General features: G+C 49.3%; 1 protein-coding gene across 2 annotated transcripts in view; it reads left to right on the plus strand.

The window, feature by feature from the left end:
* Nucleotides 1-16718, plus strand: part of Myo10 (myosin X) — a 230524-nt gene that overhangs the window by 108008 nt on the left and 105798 nt on the right. For both annotated transcript variants that reach the window (XM_045133108.1, XM_045133107.1), the window contains exons 4-8: nucleotides 5050-5237; nucleotides 13361-13495; nucleotides 14879-15003; nucleotides 16140-16153; nucleotides 16253-16337. In XM_045133108.1, coding sequence (XP_044989043.1) covers nucleotides 5050-5237; nucleotides 13361-13495; nucleotides 14879-15003; nucleotides 16140-16153; nucleotides 16253-16337 — 547 coding nt within the window. The remainder of the gene's footprint in view (nucleotides 1-5049; nucleotides 5238-13360; nucleotides 13496-14878; nucleotides 15004-16139; nucleotides 16154-16252; nucleotides 16338-16718) is intronic.

Raw genomic sequence — 16718 nt, forward strand, 5'->3', positions numbered from 1 at the left:
GGAGCATTGGTGACACGGAGTCGCAGCTGGGCCGGCAGGGAAGGAGGTGGGAGAACAGCAGAGGCCCAGGAGCCCACGACCACCTCTCTGTAGACCGGCAGGAAGCCTCTGCCTCACTTGCCATGGTCACCATTTTCTTGGGCTGAGGGCCTGAAGGAGACCAAGACTCCTCAAGAAAGGGTAAAATCATTCATTCTAATCTGGGTCCAGGGACACAGAAAGAGTCAGAAGTTTCCCTGCAAGTTGGGAACAAATCAAGGTCTCGCATGAAGTGCCATTCTCAGCAGTACGTTTTTTGTTTTTTTTTTTGTTTTTTTGGTTTTTCGAGGTAGGGTCTCACTCTGGTCCAGGCTGACCTGGAATTAACTCTGTAGTCTCAGGGTGGCCTCGAACTCACGGCGATTCTCCTACCTCTGCCTCCCGAGTGCTGGGATTAAAGGCGTGCGCCACCACACCCGGCTCTCAGCAGTATTTTTATAGGGCTTTTAAATTCGCAGCAGTGCATAATAATCAGCTCCCACGTTGTCTTCTTGGCAGCTTAGTAAGCTAAGTGCTCGTTGAGCAAGGCACCTCGGCGCGTCCTGAGAACTGGATAGGAACGCGAACGTGGTCTTAGGAGGCGCACACAGCCACAAGCGCCGTGGGGGTCGTGGCCAGGAAGCCCACTTCGCCAGCTAAGCCGACCTCGATGGGCTTGGTTCTCACCCCAGATCCTGTGCACGTTGCAGCCATTAGAACCTGTAGAGCAGGCCAGCTGCAAATGGTGGCGTTAATCCTGGACAGCTGTGGCCAGGCCGGCAGGGACAAGTACCACAGCGCTTCTCATGCGTGGTGACTCGGCACAGTCACCGAGATGGGCGCTTACTTACACACAGGCTCTGGGAGGCTGCCCTCATGTGGAGCAGCTGTGCTCCGAAGTACCAGCTTCCTTCCACTGCACAGGAGCATTTCAGTCGGGCAGGGTGGCCATGCCATCTTGTACTTCAGCCTCTCTGTAGTCCAGAGTCAACCTGGACATTGAAAACTAAGCCACTGGGCAGTAGCTCTGTGAATTATTGTGAAAGAAAGAAAGAGAGAGAGAGAGAGAGAAGTGAGGGAGGGCCATAAGAGGCTGGAAAGGTGACTCAACAGTTAAAGGCACTTACTTCAAAGCCCGAAGGCCCGGTTTAACTTCCCAGTACCCCTGTAAAAGCCAGATGCACCAAGTGGTGCATGGATCTGGATGGAGTTCATGTGCAGTAGCAGGAAGCCCTGACACACCCATTCCCACACTATTCCTGCAAATAAGTAAATAAAAGTAAATTTAAAAAATTTAAAAACACAAAAGAAATGAGTTGTAAGACCATATTGGACTCTCTGCCTTCACATTTGCTAACAAAGGCTATTGTGCCTCCTGTTGCCATAGAGAAACTGGCATCCATAGAGAAACTGGCATCCGGGCTGTCAGGGCAAACAGTATCCCGAAGTATACTATGACATTCCCCAACTGAAAATGGAAACATGGCTGTGAGATTTTAGCAGAAGTGATTTGTTAAAACAAGTTTTTACATAAAATGAGTCTAGCCGGGCGTGGTGGCACATGCCTTTAATCCCAGCACTCGGAAGGCAGAGGTAGGAGTTCGAGGCCACCCTGAGACTCCATAGTGAATTGCAGCCTGGGCTAAAGTGAGACCCTACCTTGGGGAGAAAAGAGTCTAGAAAGGGTAGGGTACAACCTGGTTGGCGGAGCAGCTGCGTAGCGTGCTCAGCACCCGAGTTTGGTCGTTAGCACTGCAGAAACAGGTGTGGTGGTACATCCTTATAATCCAGGCACTCAAGAAGAGGAGGCGGGAGAATCAGAAATTCAAGGTGATCCTTGGCTACATACTGAGTTTAAAGCCAGCCTGGGCTATATGAGACCTTATTTCCAACAAAAGGGGAGAGCTAGAATTATTGATAGTTTTATAAGGAAATTAATACTTTCCGGAAAAAAAGCAGTTGGTTTGAACTTATATAACACTCACATGCATGTTATGAACAGGGCATGGAGAATAACCCGGACATGTGTGTATTTACATGGGTGCTTGTAACAACGGCAGCGGCTCTGGCCCTCACTCGAGGCTCACACAGCAAGCGCTCTCAACCGCTGAGCTCTCTCCCCAGCCCTACTTTCGATAGTTAACAGAATAAAAACAATGCTGAAAGGGTGGGAATGGCCCTGACAGCGTAGACAAAATAGAAGAGAATGCCAAGCACTGGTAGATAGCCTAAGCATCGAGGCTGGCATCAAAGAAGGGGCCAACACCTGTGGCCCTGGTGCTGGCCTCCTCCCCCACCCTTGGGAAGGAGCAGCTCCCGTCTTCCTGCCTGGCCAGAACTTCCCTACAGAGCTGTGACACAGGAAAGTGGGCTTTCTTAGTGAGTCTGCTTCCAAAGACCTGAACCTTGACTCAAGAAAGAACATGTTTGTCTGAAGTGAAATTCACATTGCGTCAAAGGCATATAAAGTCTGTGTGCCAGTGACATGAAGTACGTGCGTGATGCTGAGCAAGGAACACTTTTATGTCATCCCAAAATCTTTTCATCAGGCTGGAGAGGTGGCTTAGTGGTTAAGCACTTGCCTGTGAAGCCTAAGGACCCCGGTTCGAGGCTTGATTCCTAAGGACCCATGTTAGCCAGATGTACAAGGTGGCGCATGCATCTGCAGTTCATTTGCAGTGGCTGGAGGCCCTGGAGCGCCTATTCTTTCTGTCTCTTTCTCTGCCTCTTTATCTCTCTGTCTGTCGCTCTCAAATAAATAAATAAAAATAAACAAAATATTTTTAAAAATCTTTTTACCAGGGCTGGAGAGATGGCTTAGCGGTTAAGCACTTGCCTGTGAAGCCTAAGGACTCCGGTTCGAGGCTCTGTTCCCCAGGTCCCACATTAGCCAGATGCACAAGGGGGTGCACGCGTCTGGAGTTCGTTTGCAGAGGCTGGAAGCTCTGGCGCGCCCATTCTCTCTCTCTTCCTCTACCTGTCTTTCTCTCTGTGTCTGTAGCTCTCAAATAAATAAAAAAATTTTTAAAAAACTTTTAAAAAAATCTTCTTACCCAGCCAAATGGGAACGTAGTACGAAGCACTGTCCCTCCCCAGTCCTGCCTCCCTTACTTAGTGCCGCCTTCCTCTCACCCACCTACCCACACCTTCCCCCACGGGCCCTGCCTGGCTGGCTGGGTATCTGGCTTCACTCATGCACCGTGCTTTCACAGCTGCAGGATCGCATGTAGTACGTTTGGGTTTGTTACTCCGCTGTGTGGACATGCCACATCTTGCATATCCGAGGATCTGATGACAGCCACCTGGTCGTTTCTGCCTTTCAGCTATGTGACTCGTTCCGCTGTCAGCAAGGGCGCGTGCACGAACGCCTGAGCGTCTGCATTCGGTTCTTCTTGGCTGTGAACTTAGGAGCGCAGTTACTCTGGTCAGATTATTGGTGCTCTTAATCTTTTAGGTTCAAATTATTTTTGAAATATATTATAGACTTTGCTGCATTTGAAAACTTGTTCTGAACATATAAAACTTGGCTTGATGTTCCTGGCAGTTACTATGAATATAAATGATTACAAATTGTTTTAACGTGGTGCAGATGTTCAAAGAATGTTTGGACTTTCTACTTTTTCCCTTTTTTTCCCCTTGTTTTCTGGAGAATTGCTACATTTTCAAGCATGTGGTCAGAGAAGGCCCTGGAATGAATTTTTGGGTTCAGATCTCATCTCTGCGCTTATGGCTTTGTGAGCACTTCGACGTTTTCTTCCTACACCTCGGTTGCTCGGCGCGGGTGCAGCTCTGGCCGGGCTCTCAGCTGAACTCACGGGCCCAGGCCCCTCGTGTCGTCCGCTCAGGCTCCTGTGACAAAAACCTACATCCCGAAACCCAGTTATGGAAGCTCTTTAGCTTCCACAGTCAAGGTGTCACATCTGTTAAGTCTCACTGGCCTGGCTGTCTTGTTGCATTTTTCCCCACACGCCTTCCCCTTCCCCCTCCCAGGCGTGTGTGTGTGTGTGTGTGTGTGTGTGTGTGTGTGTGTGTGTGTGTGAGAGAGAGAGAGAGAGAGAGAGAGAGAGAGAGAGAGAGGTGTGTTTTTGTGTCCAAATACCCCTTTCTCATAAGGACACCATTCAGATGGAATCAGGAGTCCCCCCGTAGCCTGCGTTTAAGTTAGGTGCACTCTAAAGGCCCTGTCTTCAAATAGTGGGGCTTCTGCGGACCAAAGTGGGGAGCAGCACACAGCGCCCCTGACTCCAGGAAGCCACACGGGCAGCACACTGGGGAGGACTGTGCTTAAAGGACGCTGTTTCCCCTTTGATCTGCTTTCTCCTATCCTCTGGAGCCCAGAAACCAAGGAACCTGGTCTGTATTTCCTGCAGAAATCTAAGTAACGGATGTCCCATCAGGTGGACCCAAGGAACTAAGTTTTGTTAATGCAGTAACTTCTGTTTCGCCGGCCTGGACTTTTTAACCAACTTTCTGGCCTGGCTGTTGTCCCAGAGAGGCGATACTCTTAAGTTCCTGACCATGTATGTGACACCTGGTGAGCTGCTGTCATGACTGGAAAAAGATCTAGCATTTTCCACAACCTGTAGCTAAAAATCCATACCATGGAATTTGCCATTTTTACTGTTTTGAGAGTATGATTTGGTGGCGTGATTCATTGTGCATCAACAGCTGCTCACTCCTTCCAGAAGTTTCTCATCACTGGAAACCCACACTGCTAATTTAACATTTAGTCCTCTCCTCTTCCCTCTCCCCGGGCCCCTTGTTCCTCGCAGGCCTCGAGGCCTGGTTGGCCCCGTGCAGTTTCATAATACCCACAGTGGGGGCAGGGCTGGCAGCTGACCTTGTGCCAGGACTGCATTGGCGTTAAGGAGGTCACCTGGGAACAGGGGTTGGGGGCCCCTCGCTTCTTGCCACCTTCCCATCTCCCTTCCCGGAAAGCCGTGGGCACCACTGCACCCTCCCTCGCCCCGGGGGAGGTGGCCAGCGGCCAGGTGACGCAGCTCCCCGTCCCGTCCCCGTGCTTGCTTGCAGACCTACATCGGCTCCATCATGGCCTCCGTGAACCCCTACAAGCCCATCGCCGGCCTGTACGAGCGCGCCACCATGGAGCGGTACAGCCGGCGACACCTGGGCGAGCTGCCGCCGCACATCTTCGCCATCGCCAACGAGTGCTACCGCTGCCTGTGGAAGCGCCACGACAGCCAGTGCGTCCTCATCAGGTAAGCGCCGCTTGCCCTGCGCGGCAGCCCCCCTCCCTCCTGCCTGAACCCCCCCCCCCCCGTTTGCTCTCCTTCTCTTAGGAAGGATGGTCCCTCTGGCTGCTTCAGAAGACACTGCAGACTTAAGTTTTTAAGCGTATTCTACAATATTAGTCAAAATGCTGGTGTCTTGGAACATGGTTTCTTGTTTCTCAAGTGTAATGCGATAACGTTATCCTAGATAAAATTGAACCCAATTTGGTCAGGCGTGGTGGCACATGCCTTTGATCCCAGCAGTCTGGTGGCAGAGGTAGGATGACCGCTGTGAGTTCGAGGCCAGCCTGGAACTTCAAAGTGAGTTCCAGGTAAGCCTGAGCTAAAGTGAGACCCTACCTTGAAAAAAAACAAAGACATAAAAATGAATAGATTTTAAGAATTATAAAAATATTCATCTAGGACTGGAGAGAGATGGCTTAGCGGTTAAGCGCTTGCCTGTGAAGCCTAAGGACCGTGGTTCGAGGCTCGGTTCCCCAGGTCCCACGTTAGCCAGATGCACAAGGGGGCGTACACGCCTGGAGTTCGTTTGCAGAGGCTGGAAGCCCTGGCGCGCCCATTCTCTCTCTCTCCCTCTATCTGTCTTTCCCTCTGTGTCTGTCGCTCTCAAATAAATAAATAAATAAAATTTAAAAAAAATATTCATCTATATGCGTGTAGCAGGGCTTCTTACTGCTGCAGATGAATGCCAGACACTTAACGCCATTTTCTGTGTTATTTGAGAGTGACAGACAGAGAAAGAGTCAGACAGAGAGAGAGAATGGCTGCACCAGGGCCTCCAGCCACTGCAAACGAACTCCAGATGTGTGCGCCCCCTTGTGCATCTGGCTAACGTGGGTCCTGGGGAATCGAGCCTCGAGCTTCACAAGCAAGCACTTAACTGCTAAGCCATCTCTCCAGACCTTTAACAATTTTTAATAGTAGGCTGTCCCTAATGTTTACCTCTGAGTTAGCTATAGCCTTGCTATCAAATCCTTAGGAATGTTTTAAAGAATATATATGTTTAATTCACTTTATTTTTCTATTGGACTTGACATAGCAACGTTCACCAAGCCTGATTTATTTAATCATGTATTTTTTTAAATATATTTAGCTATTTGTTTGCAAGGAGGGAGAGAAAGAAAGAGAATGAGAAAGGAATGGGCATGCCAGGGCCTCTTGCTGCTGCAAAGAACTCCAGACACATGTTCCACTTGGTGTATCTGGTTTTATGTGGGTACTGGAAAACTGAACCCCAAGCCGGCAAGCTCTGCAAGCAGGTACTTTTAATCACTGAGCCATCTCCTGATCCCTATTTATTTATTGTTATATTTTTATTTTATTTTTTTAAATATTTTTTATTCATTATTCATTTATTTATTTATTTATTTGAGAGCGACAGACACAGGAAGAAAGACAGATAGAGGGAGAGAGAGAGAATGGGCACGCCAGGGCTTCCAGCCACTGCAAACGAACTCCAGACGCGTGCGCCCCCTTGTACATCTGGCTAACGTGGGACCTGGGGAACCGAGCCTTGAACCGGGGTCCTTAAGCTTCACAGGCAAGCGCTTAACCGCTAAGCCATCTCTCCAGCCCTTATTGTTATATTTTTAGATTTTGGGGACAAAGTGTTACCCTTTAGCCAAGGCTTACTTGGAACTCAGGGCAACACTTTTGTCTTACTTTCCCCAATGCTGGGACTACAGGTTTGCATCAATACACCCCACTCTAATTCACTTCTTAGAGTACGAAGAGTCTCACCATCAAAGGCTAGGAACTTTATTTGAAAAGTACTATAATATATTTTTAAAGAATTTTAATTAACTCACTTATAGATGAGAGGACACCTCACAGTCTCTTTCTGTCTTGCAAACACATTCCCTATGCTTGCACCACGCTTTATGTCTGAATGTTAGAACATGAGCTGGTGGGCTTTGCAAGCAAGCATCTTTTTTTTTTTTCTAAGACAGGATCTCATATAGCCCTGGATGGCCTAAAATTCACCATGTAGCCAAGCACAGCCTTGAACATCTGACCTTCCTGCCTCCACTTTCTGAGCATGCAGGCTGCGGGTCAAGCCCGGGCTCTGTGAGGGTGAGGCAAGCACTCTGCCAACGGAGATGCGTTCTCAGCTCTGAAAAACGGTCTTAATGTTCTTTTTGTTCTCTAACTCAAATTGACCTCATCATATCTACTCCAGAGACATCTGATTGGAGGCTACTAGCTGCCTGTCTTGGGATTGTGTTCTGGAGATGGTCAGCCTCCCCTGGATGATGTCCGAAGTAGACATAATGAGTTCACTTGGGGTGCCATTTCTGTGATGCATTCTAGCGCTTCATTCATTTATCCCTCCAGCACTTCCTTCCTTCCTGTAACCTGGCTGTTAATGGGGAGTGGTGGTCTACTAGACTGCTGCTTTGAAAGATTTTCTCATCTGTTTTAAATGACTTTATAGTCCCAACTTGTGGCAAAATAATTCTTACATTGATTCAAAGGGAAAGGGAATGTGTAGGTTTAGGGGAAACCAATCGAAAGAGACCCTCAGGATTCCCAATTCCGTGAAAGTAAGATGCAGGTGACAGATGGAGGGCCGTATGTCATTTTCAGATAGCCAACCAATCAAGATTGCCAGCTATGCAGCCCAGAATTACACAGACAAGCAACCTGTCGAGGGACACGGCCAGGTAAGTGGTGGCTGTGAGCCCCGTGAGAAGCCACTTCCCAGGTGGTTCTCCCTCCAGCCAAGCCGCTCCTGCTTGGGTACTGCCGCGTGCCCCCACCGTGCCCCAGGCGAGGGAGGAAGAGAGCCCCTAACGGCGAAGACATTTGAGATCTGTTCTTACTATCGAAAATGACAGATAGCTAATTATGTTTAAAAAGATAAAAGCATGTTAGACATGGTGCCAGGAATGTTCCAGGCATGAAGGAATTGGACCCTTCTCCCACCTTTGATGTGGGCACCCTATAATGACGTTCACAGGTGCCACCCAGAGAAGGACTGTCAGGAACAGTGTTCATAGAGCAGCCTTCGCTCATTGTCCTGGTTAATGGTCCCCTGCTGTGTGAGCACATGGGAATGGCATGTACAAGAGTGACTGAGCTCGCTCCTCCCTCCCCCAAAGCGTGTGGACAGATGGACGCTGCTCTCTCTGTCACTGTAAGTGCCCACATGCTGGCTTGGGGAAGCAGCGTCCTCAGAGGAGGTGCTGTTGGGCTCAGAGAGACGAGCAGCGTACTGTAGAGCAGAGCTCTGAAGACTCATATGCCTGATAGGAAACATGACTTAAGGGGCCGGAGACATGGCTTAGTGGTTACGCGCTTGCCCTTGATGCCTAAGGACCCCGGTTCAAGGCTTGATTCCCCAGGACTTAGGTTCTCAAGAGATTGAGACTGGCTGGGTTTTCTCTGGTTTAGTCTGGTCTGCCTACAGCCCAGGCCAGCCTTGACCCCAGGACCCTGCTGTGACCACCAGCGTGTGTCTCCATGTCCAGCCAGCTTGCTTGTGAGGTTTTTTTTTAAGTGACTTCACAGAAAATTTGAAGTTAGGATTTAAAGTTGTTATTTCAGCATGTACAGATTATTATTTTATAAGGTTAGCAGGAAGAAGGACTTAATTTACTTTAAGAACATTCAGTGATGGTCCACTGTACCAAAATATTTGTCACTGATAATGGCTTGCATTTATTATGTTAAATGGGGGAAAAATTAAGAGCATGACTAATGCTTTTCTTGCTAGACAGAGTGGTGTAGGAAGAAAGTGAGCAGTCAGGTGAGGTCTCTGCATATATAGTTGTGGGTCATAAACAAAACAGGGTTGCCATTTACCCGCCACAGATTGTGAATTTGAAAAATAGGGGGTTGGGAAGTGGGTCCCCAACAGAAAGCTCCCGTTATGTACTGATGACTTGAGTATTCTTCTTTTTTAAAATTTATTTATTTATTTATTTATATAGTTGATAGTGACAGAGAGAGAATGGGAGTGCCAGGGCCTCCAGGCACTCCAAACGAACTCCAGATGCGTGCACCCCTTGTGCATCTGGCTAACGTGGGACCTGGGGAACTGAGCCTCGAACCGGGGTCCTTAGGCTTCACAGGCAAGCACTTAACTGCTAAGCCATCTCTCCAGCCCTTGAGTATTCTTCTTAATGAACTCGGGAAATAAGAGACATTAAGAGTACATCTGGGGCTGGGGAGATGGCTTAGCGGTCAAGGCATTTGCCTGCACAGTCTAAGGGTCCTGGTTTGACTCCGCAGGACCCACGTGTAAGCCAGATGCACAAGGGGACGCATGCGTCTGGAATGTTTGCGGTGGCTGGAGGCCCTGGTGTACCCATTCTCTCCCTCTCAAATAAATAAATATTGTTAAAAATAGCACATCTTTCGTTAAGGTGTGTGTTTTAATAGTTTTGTGTGTAAGTGTGTGATGGGAGAATTATAAGAATTATGAGAAAAAGAGTTTGTAAAATGCTGAGTACAGGAGCCCTGTTTAGATTTCTTTAGTAAGATCTGCCCCCTAGTGGATACAATGTGTTTTACTAGTTTAACAATATTTTCATGTGCTACTGTCTGGAAAATCAGAAAATCCTCAGTCCATAGCCTGCAAATAAGCAAGTTGAAATAAACCTGCTTGGAACTAGGTAAGATTTTCTGCTTGTTTTTTTTTTTTTTCCTGCCGAGTTTTGAGGGTACCTCACTTGTCTGTGGTTCCCAGCAGAGCCCAGTCTCTAGCTTCAGCCCACTCTTCTTTCTCCAATCCCAATTTCAAGATTGTTGCCACTCTTTTTTATTGTTTTTGTTTTTATTTATTTGACAGAGAAAGAGAGAGAGAGGGAGAGAATGAGCACACCAGGGTCTCCAGCCACTGCAAACGAACTCCAGATGTGTGTGACCCTTGTGCATCTGGCTTACACGGGTCCTGGGCAATGGAACCTGGGTCCTTTGGCTTTGCAGGCAGACGCCTTAACCGTTAAGCCATCCCTTCTTCCCATGTTGCTACTCTTGTTTTGTTTCACCTCTTTGTACATATTTACGTTATATTACAAATATAAATATATAAATGTCAAACACTAGAAATTTTTTCCCATCTAATAAGGCCAGCATTTAATGTAGTATATTTGACTTTCACTTTAGATTTAAAGACATTGTGTAAGACAGGGAGGATTTAGCTTATCATGGTATTTGGGGTGTAAATGATCATCTTTTAAGTTAGAGTGACATTAAAAGACAAAAATTGGCAGGTGTGGTGGTGCACGCCTTTAATCCCAGCACTCAAGAGGCAGAGGGAGGAGGATCTCCGTGAGTTCAAGGTCACCCTGAGACCACATAGTGAATTCTAGGTCAGTCTGGGCTAGAGCGAGACCCTATCTCAAAAGAAAATAAAACAAAGAAAAAGGAAAGACAAAAATCACCAAAACAATTTGCATGTAGGTCTGGCTGGCTGGGTGAAGGAAGGGCATGTTTCTACATCTGTCTGTCTGCCTGCTGTGTTTCTCTGTGCACTCGTGCGTGCAGACTGACAGGCGCTCTCGGCACCCGGGCTGTAATATGTCCTTGGCGAGAATCGTGACCCCTCCTGTGCCCAGGCCTGGTGCTTGAAGGAGGGACAAGAGGCCTGTGGTCGGCCTCCCTGGCTTCTGTCCTGGCGGGCGGTGTCGTCTCTGGGCCATTTCCTCCCTTTGATTATACATGCTGATCCACTCACCATGCTGGGAGCCGCAGGCCTCTCTTCCGGGTAGGCTCCTCCAAGCTGTTGTTAATCAACTGCTGTCTCGGAGGGCGTGTGTCTGAACTGGTCCATATCCTTCTGCTATGCTTTTCGTGTAAGCTCTGGCTACCCAACATGGTGTTTTATATAAAATTGCGTCTCCAGCTGGAGAGATGGCTTAGCGGTTAAGGCGTTTGCCTGCAAAGCCAAAGGACCCCAGTTCCGTTCCCCAGGACCCACGTAAGCCAGATGCACAAGGAGGCACACGCGTCTGGAGTTTATTTGCAGTGGCTGGAGGCCCTGACACTCCCATTTTCTCTCTCATAAATAAATAAGTAAAACTTAAAACAAAACTTAAAAATATTTTAAAATTGGGTCTCTTCCTCCAGATCTCTCTCATCTCCATAATTTTCTTCTGCATCTCCATTCACGTCATATGTGCCCAGGACATAAGCACCGCAAACTACATCGTATCTGAGACTGAGGGAGATGGTCACAGCTCTTCTCCCTGAGGGAGCCTCCGTTCTGGGATATGCCTCCCAGGACTGTGCTTGTTGGCGTGACCTTGCTGGGTCAGACTTCCCTTCCTGCCCCTGTCCTTCTCCCTGTGCCAGCCCACTCCATCCTAGCCTATCTTCCTCTGCTGCCTCTAGTGGTCCACCTGACTCCTCAGTGATGAACTTGACCTAGAACCTTCCCCTTTCCTCTGCCTGATATTTTCTGCCTTTTTTTCTCCCCTTCTCTTCCCTTCCCTCCCCCGCCCTCGCCCCTCTCTCCCTGCCTTTCTTCCTTTCCCCCTTCTCATCCTCCCTCCCTGCCACCGCTTCCTCCTTCTCCTCCCTCCCTCCCCTCCTCCTTCTCCTCCTCTTCTTCTTCTTTTTTGTTCTTTGGCTTTTCAAGGTAGGGTCTCCCTCTGTCTAGCTCAGGCTGACCTGGAATTCACTCTGTACTCTCAAGCTGGCCTTGAACTCCCACCTCTTCCTGAGCGCTGGGATTAAAGGTGTGTGCACTGCCACACTTGGTTGTTATTTTCTTAAGGTGCAACGCAGACACCGTCAGTGTCTCTTATTGGCCCTTTCTGTCTAAATTGTTTTGCCCACGTTTTTAGTTTCCATAATGCATGACATCCGTGGGACGCTGGAGTCAGGAGCTCCTGGTGTTCCATTCCGACGCAGACACTCACCTCTGCCTGCCTCACAGGGTGCCCGGGGAGACAAAGTCATTTCGTGTGGTCTGTGTACCTGTGGTTTCATCCTCTCATCCCCATATAAGTCGGGTGATGGTTTGAATTTTACCTGCACACAGGTGCATTGTTTCCAGAACAGCACTGTTAATGTGCGTGCTCACTTAACAAATAACTCACGAGGTGTGCACAGGAGCTGGGTGCTGCTGACGTCCTAGGGACACACTTGGGAATAAACTCTTACAGAGCTTCCCTTCCTGCTAGGTGCTGGCTGTCTCATGACTAGTAAGAACTAGAAAGGGCACCGTCGTGTGCCAAAAGTGGCATGTACAAGACCTGAGGGTGGCCTGCGGGAGAAAGGACTTCCCTTTAACCCAGGGTCTCACTCCAGCCCAGGCTGACCTGGAATTCACTATGGAGTCTCAGGGTGGCCTTGAACTTACGGCGATCTCCTACCTCTGCCTCCTGAGTGCTGGGATTAAAGGCGTGTGCCACCACGCCCGGCTTCTTTTATTATTGTTATTATTTGTTTTTTCAAGATAGGGTTTCACTGTAGCCCAGGCTGACCTGGAATTCACTATGTAGTTTCAGGTGGCCTCGAACTCATGGCAATCCTCCTACCTCTGCCTCCCGAGTGCTGGAGTTAAAGGCGTGCGCCACCACGCCCAGCTTAACCCAGCACTTTTTTAAAAAAAAATATTTTTTAATTTATTTGTTGGGGAGAAAGCAGTAGAAAGTGGCAGGTGGCAGGGGAGGGGGTGGGAGAATGAGCATGCCAGGGCTTCCTGCCACTGCAAACGAACTCCAGACACATGTGCCACCTTGTGCGGCTGGTACTAGGGGAACTGAACCCAGGCCATCAGGCTTTGTAAGGAAGGGCCTTTAAAAAAAAAATTTATTTATTTGGGAGAGAGAAAAAGACAGAGAGAGAGAATGGGCACACCAGGGCCTCCTGCCACTGCAAATGAACTCCAGACACATGTACCACCTTGTACATCTTGCATATTTGCGTCCTGGGGAATTAAATCTGAGTCCTTAGGCTTTGCGGGTAAGCACCTTAACTACTAAGCCATCTCTGCAGCCACAACCCAGTTCTTTAGCAGCAGATCTTTTGCTTTCCATTACCCCCTTGTTCTGGGGAGGAATGGCGTTGCCCTCTGCCAGGCTGCTGGTTTCAAGAACGCTGCGCACTGAGAAGCCCTGCGCACATATTTTGTCTTGCAGTGGTGAAAGCGGGGCTGGGAAAACCGAAAGCACCAAGCTCATCCTCCAGTTCCTCTCGGTCATCAGCCAGCAGTCCCTGGACCTGACCTTGAAGGAGAAGACGTCCAGCGTCGAGCGGGCTATTCTCGAAAGCAGGTATCTCGCTGGCCATCTGTCTCCGGCCTCCGGGCTTCCCCTTGGCTGTGGCGTGGACGAGTTGAGGCTGGGTGGTCCGGGTTCTCCTTCTTGACTTCACTGTTACAATTCCCCAAGAAACGGCCTCAGCAACCCCCATGTCAGTACGAGATGCTCCAGACCCTCTGCCCCTGTTGGCCACGTGCTGTGCTAACTGAAGCTTCGAGAAGCGGCCTCTGGCCCTTCCCCGCCGAGGCCCTGAGCGCAGCCCGTGATTGGCTTTGTATTCGGAGGCAGGGAGGCTCTGGGCTCCCCCAGGCAGCGGGGGCGAGGTTCAGGGCAGGCAGAACACAGCTCCACAGCCTGGACACAAGGTCTGGGATGGGGGAACACACCCCACGAGGAGACTTGAAACTTAACAAAAAAAATATTACTTCCTTGTTACTTTTATTTATTTATTTGAGAGCTACAGACAGAGAAAGAATCAGATAGATAGAGAGCAAGAGAGAGAGAATGAGCGTGCCAGGGCCTCCAGTCACTGTAAACGAACTCCAGACGCGTGCGCCCCCTTGTGCATCTGGCTAACATGGGACCTGGGGAACCAAGCCTCGAACCGGGGTCCTTAGGCTTCACAGGCAAGCACTTAACCGCTAAGCCATCTCTCCAGCCCAAATATTTAATTTTTAAAATGGTGGCTGAATACTCACAACCCGTAAATGCTAATCCTTTCTACAGGGACCACTCAGCAGTACTCAGCACCTGATGTCACAATGCAGGCGCCCCGCCATCCCCAGAACGTCTTCCCTTTCTTTGTAAAGCGTTTCATTGGTACCCTGCCACTCCACTTTCAGGCCTGCTCTCTCGGGCTTCTGAGCTCCCGTGGCAATGTGGGGTACTTTCAGCAGGGACCTCATAGTCTGCAAAGCCTAAAACATTTTAGCGATGAGGTTTGCTGACCTTCTGTCTAATGTGGGTTCCTTTTCCAGTTGGAAAAGATCCAGAAATGTTAAATAAATTGAGTCCATATGACAAACGGGAGGGACTTACAGGCCGGGGGCTGTTTTCATGTCCTGACCTTCGAGCGTGGCCCCTTCTGTGTGAGCACTGGCTTGCGGTGACCCGGGGTCGCCCTCGCAGAGCTGAGCGGAGGGTCTCCTCGGCTGGCTGTGCTGGTTGCACTCCACCAGCACCAACAGCGGTGCGCCCCGGCCCCGGCCCCCCCCCCCCCCTCCGCCATCCAGACGGATGCTCAGGATCGACCCGTTTCAGTGAGCGCTTAGGAAACAGGCTTTCTTGAAATCAACATGGTCACCCGGCCGCACACCTTGGCACCGGTGAGAGAGGTGTCCGGTCTGCCTGGATCAGGCCCGCTGACGCTCTGCCCTGCGTCCTCTCGCCTCACAGCCCCATCATGGAAGCTTTCGGCAACGCGAAGACCGTGTACAACAACAACTCCAGCCGCTTCGGGAAGTTTGTGCAGCTCAACATCTGTCAGGAGGGCAACATTCAGGGCGGAAGGATCCTAGATTGTATCCTGTTTCATTCAGCACGTGTCTCAATCGGTGGAAACGTCACGTTTTCCAGGAGAACCTCAAAAGAACATGAGATATTTTACTTTGGTCCAAGCTCGTTGTTGCTTTAATATTACTATACTTGACTGTTAGTTATTCTGTAAGACAAATGACCATATATTGGTTTTTTGGAAATACTTGACAGCATGTCTATAATCTGAAATTTTTTTTTAATTTTTATTTATTTATTTGAGAGCAACAGACACAGAGAGAAAGTCAGATAGAGGGAGAGAGAGAGAATGGGCGCGCCAGGGCTTCCAGCCTCTGCAAACGAGCTCCAGACGCGTGCGCCCCCTTGTGCATCTGGCTAACATGGGACCTGGGGAACCGAGCCTCGAACCGGGGTTCTTAGGCTTCACAGGCAAGCGCTTAACCGCTAAGCCATTTCTCCAGCCCTGAAATTTTTTCATCTTATTAATCTGTTCTGTTGCTATCGTAACAGAACACCTGACTCGGGATACTTTGTAAGAGAAAAGAGGTTTTATTTGTTTACTTTAAGGAAAGAGGTTTCTCTTAGCTCATAGTTTGGCGCCTGGACATGCAAGGCCCGGCAAACTCTCGCATTTAGCCTCTGCTGTGAGCCGCTGGGGGCACCACAGTGTGCCGAGGGCAGCCGGAGGGAGCGCGGTAGCAGAGCTCTCCTGAGTTGACAAGAAGGGGACAGAAAGAGCCTGGCACGCCCAGGAGATCATGTGAGCCCCTCGCACAGCCTAGCCGTCTCCCAGTGCGCCCACCACTGAGGGATTCTCCCACCTCCCAGCAACCCCGCACGTGCACATCAACACCAAGGATGTACACGCATGAACCTTCAGGGTTACACTCAAGCCATGTGCACACGACAGCGGTGATCACACCTCGGCTGCTTGCTTGAAGTCAGGCCCATTATGCACTTGGTACCTACGTGGGCACCGTGTGTCACTAGAATTGGATTCAGGTGAAGGGCTGTCTGTTTTGTCTGATACCTCTGACACCGGAAGTACCAGTGTCAGAAGAACAGGGGCCATGACACGGGGGAATAAAGACAGAAGAGAGGCAGACTCCGCGTGCCTTGCCTTCGTTTTCTTCCTTGACTTGCCATTGCTTTCCACATGAAGATTTATTAGAAAAAGTAAGTAGACGCGATTCAGTTCACGTTTCCCTCAGTGACAGTATTCGGGAATTAAGCGAGGAAAACACTGTTGAATGTAAATGTGGGTTTCCTTCACAGAACCGAGTCGTGAGGCAGAACCCCGGGGAGAGGAATTATCACATATTCTATGCACTGCTGGCAGGGCTGGAACCTGGAGAGAGAGGTGCGTGAGCGCTGGGACTCCCACGCCCGGCAGTTGAACACACATTTTGTGGGTTCTAAGATGTCTGACTCAACATAGGGTCAAACAGTATGGGGAGAGAATTATTTGTTCAGAATCCTATTGCATTTTTAATTTAAATACTATTTATTCAGTATAGATGATATGCTATAGCTGGTGTTACTTTAAAACCACACTTGAGGGCTGGAGAGATGGCCTAGCGGTTAAGATGCTTGCCTGCAAAGCCTAAGGACGTGCATTCAACTCTCCAGGTCCCACATAAGCCAGACGCACAGTGACGCAAGTATGCGGTCACACATGCGCACGAGGGTGCACACATCTGGAGTTCAGTTTCAGTGGTTGGAGGCCCTGGCACACCCATTC

The sequence above is a fragment of the Jaculus jaculus genome, chromosome 13 (genome assembly GCF_020740685.1).
Source record: "Jaculus jaculus isolate mJacJac1 chromosome 13, mJacJac1.mat.Y.cur, whole genome shotgun sequence".
NCBI classification, from domain to species: domain Eukaryota; kingdom Metazoa; phylum Chordata; class Mammalia; order Rodentia; family Dipodidae; genus Jaculus; species Jaculus jaculus.